This window comes from Sinocyclocheilus anshuiensis, unplaced genomic scaffold, assembly GCF_001515605.1.
Source record: "Sinocyclocheilus anshuiensis isolate Anshui unplaced genomic scaffold, SAMN03320099.WGS_v1.1 scaffold85, whole genome shotgun sequence".
Classification (NCBI taxonomy): domain Eukaryota; kingdom Metazoa; phylum Chordata; class Actinopteri; order Cypriniformes; family Cyprinidae; genus Sinocyclocheilus; species Sinocyclocheilus anshuiensis.
In genome coordinates this window covers 1,470,077-1,472,893 of record NW_015536800.1, presented here as the reverse complement: position 1 = coordinate 1,472,893, position 2,817 = coordinate 1,470,077, and the positions used below count along the sequence as shown (strand labels likewise).

General features: G+C 37.0%; 1 protein-coding gene across 2 annotated transcripts in view; it reads left to right on the top strand.

Moving 5' to 3' along the window:
• The window catches only part of LOC107656063 (folliculin-interacting protein 2-like), a 35,480-nt gene that overhangs the window by 26,653 nt on the left and 6,010 nt on the right, over positions 1–2,817 (top strand). For both annotated transcript variants that reach the window (XR_001630517.1, XM_016443737.1), the window contains exon 13: positions 1,120–1,289. Coding sequence is in view for 1 of the 2 variants with exons in the window: in XM_016443737.1 (XP_016299223.1) it covers positions 1,120–1,289 (170 nt within the window). In the remaining variant the exon portion in view is untranslated. The remainder of the gene's footprint in view (positions 1–1,119; positions 1,290–2,817) is intronic.

The window sequence follows — 2,817 nt, the reverse complement described above, 5'->3', positions numbered from 1 at the left end:
TATGTAATGTGTAATGTAACTGTTTCAGTTACTTTATCAAAGTAATGTAACTGATTTCACTTGATTACTTACTTTTCTAATTTCTAAATTTCTATTGTTTTCAAATTTTAATTATTTTGAAACATTTAAAGCAGGCAGGGTTAACGTTACAGTGGTACTCAACACTGATTACTGTCAGACTTTCAGAATTCTTCTTCACTCGAATTAAGATTAGGCATATAATAATTTAATTGTAAAGCACAACCACCTCAAAATCGGACTTTAGCAGCTCTTTTTACTTTGAGATCTTTTTGAGGTTAAATACACATGTAAAATCATAAGATATAGTTTAATAGCTATGATACTGTTTTTGAAATCAAATCTTTGCATAACTATGACAGGAAACCCTGGCATCTAACAATGCCTTGGAAAAAAAAAACAGCTAATCTTAAATTTTTATTTATTTTTTTAATCATATACATAAACCAAAATAGGAAATAAAACAGTTATGTAGTTACATGTAACTAGTTACTCCCCAACACTGGTCAGGTCTGATGATAAAAGCCCATGCATGGGCGACTGGATTTTTCAAGTGTTGTAATGGAAATGGCAGATGAGGGACGAAACAGGGACGTTAGCAAACTGGCTCCGACGAATGTCCTCCGAACGTCCGCCAGCGAACGTCAAAAAGAGGACCAAATGCGGACGTTCTCAGAATGTCCGTCAGCGAACGTTACAAAGCGGACCAAAACCGGACGTCCTCAAAACGTCCGCCAGCGAACGTCAAAAAGAGGACCAAATGCGGACGTAAGTGGACGTCCTCAAAACGTCCGCCCGCGAACGTTACAAAGCGGACGTACTGCGGACCTAAACAGACGTTCGGAACGTCCGGGGGACGTCCCCTGTTTGCTGGGTTAAAATCTTTAACCCTGTTCTTTTGCTAGTACTGTGTAATCAATGGGATAATTGGAAAATCAGTTATTTGTTTCCATCACCATCCCTGATCCTAAGCGTGTCAGGAAACACAATTGGCCAGGTGTGTCTGTGTGACAGCCAGTCATCATGAGTAACTTCCTCTTGATTGCCTTATGTTGAGTTCTGATGGGACACCTCTGAACTATTCCTTTCATTTTCCTCTAGGTTTCTATCAGCACTCCTTACTGCTGTTCTTACACATCACTTAGCCTGGGTTCCTACGGTGATGCCCAGCAGCCTGCCACCAATCAAAACTGCCTGCCAGAAACCTGCCTCTCAGACAGTGGATCTTTTGGCAAAATCTCACCCATACAACCCACTGTGGGCTCAGTTAGGTAAGAATGCAGACAAAATATAAATGTGTAGTCCTACAAATACCGATACAGTATTCAAGTTTAGGGGTGGGAGAAAAAATCGATCCATCGATGCATCGCGATTCTCTCTCCAACGATTCTGGATAGATTCTGAGAATTTCAGAATCGATTCTGAGCTTAGTTTTTAACCAGATGCCCGATGACGCTGAGTTTGCTTTAGAAACACCTGTATTCTGCTTGCTTCCAATTCCTCACACACATACACCACTCGAACCTTCCGTAAAATAATCTTTCATAAAGTTCGAAAAGGTTGAAGCAAATTACAAGGACATTCGCGGGCTTCATTGCACCGGACTTTGTTTGATGTTACACTTGAAGTGTGTGGTCTCGCCCGTCTGTATTTTCCTTACAAATGCTCTACGAAGTCATCATTTATGTGGTTTGGAATGCAGTGGACTTATATATTTAAAATATGAACCTCACTAACAGAAGGCTGCTTTCAATTTCAAATGCTAAAGCGCGCTTTGTTTGTGAAGACTGCTCGCACATGTGGCTGTGCGCATCTCCGTGTAAGTGGTTTAATGCACTTGCATCTCAAAATGGTGTTATGACGCAAAATTAATGTAAACACAGCCAGTTATGTCTTAAGGGATTAAACGGACAGGACAAACCACATTAATTCTTATATTTCAAAAGAGATCTGTGCGTGACGCTGTCTATGATGTCATAGTAAAAAACAACAGTAAAGATGAAGAAAAATCACTCACAGTTCTTGAATGAAAAACGTTCAGATTATCTTAAATACTGAAAGCACTGTTTGTTTGTTGTTTGTAATGTGTTTCTATGCTCCTCTTTATTATTTGCTACTTGCTTGTGTGTTTTGAAGTTATATTAGTTTAAAATTCTTAACATACAACTGTTTACATTTTTTTTTTTTCAATTTGTAATTATTTTAAAAAGTACTTAATTCCTTATGTAAGGATATGTAAATGTAAAGGTTTTAAGATTCTCAAGTCGGTAAACTAATTAATTAATAAGGGGGGGGGAGTAGATCAAGAATCGTTCTGGAATCGGATTGTGACTCCCAGAATCGGATTGGATCGTGAGGTGACTAAAGATTCCCGCCCCTAATTCAAGTAGGAATGTAGAGTCTACGGCATGCGGGACATCGCTTTATGGGTGGGTGGTATGATCAAATAAATGCATTTTGTCTGTTTATGATGGACATGATTTAAAAGCTAATATTAATCATATTAAATGAATCATGAGTGTGGCAGCAGTGCAAAAACAGCTTTATAGTATTTAACACTTAAGTTAATAATATCAAGAAATAAAACTAATATTATAAAACCGATTTATAAAAGCAATTCTAAATTCTTATTGGATGAGCCAAATGTAAAAAGAAAATCAATATTAATATAAATTCGCAATTCGGTGTGTATGTGTGTGTGTGTATATATATATATAGTGGGAGAATTAATATTTAGAAAAAATATTTTCTTTTTTTTTTTTTTTTTACAAAAACTAGTTTGAGATCAAACTATAATTG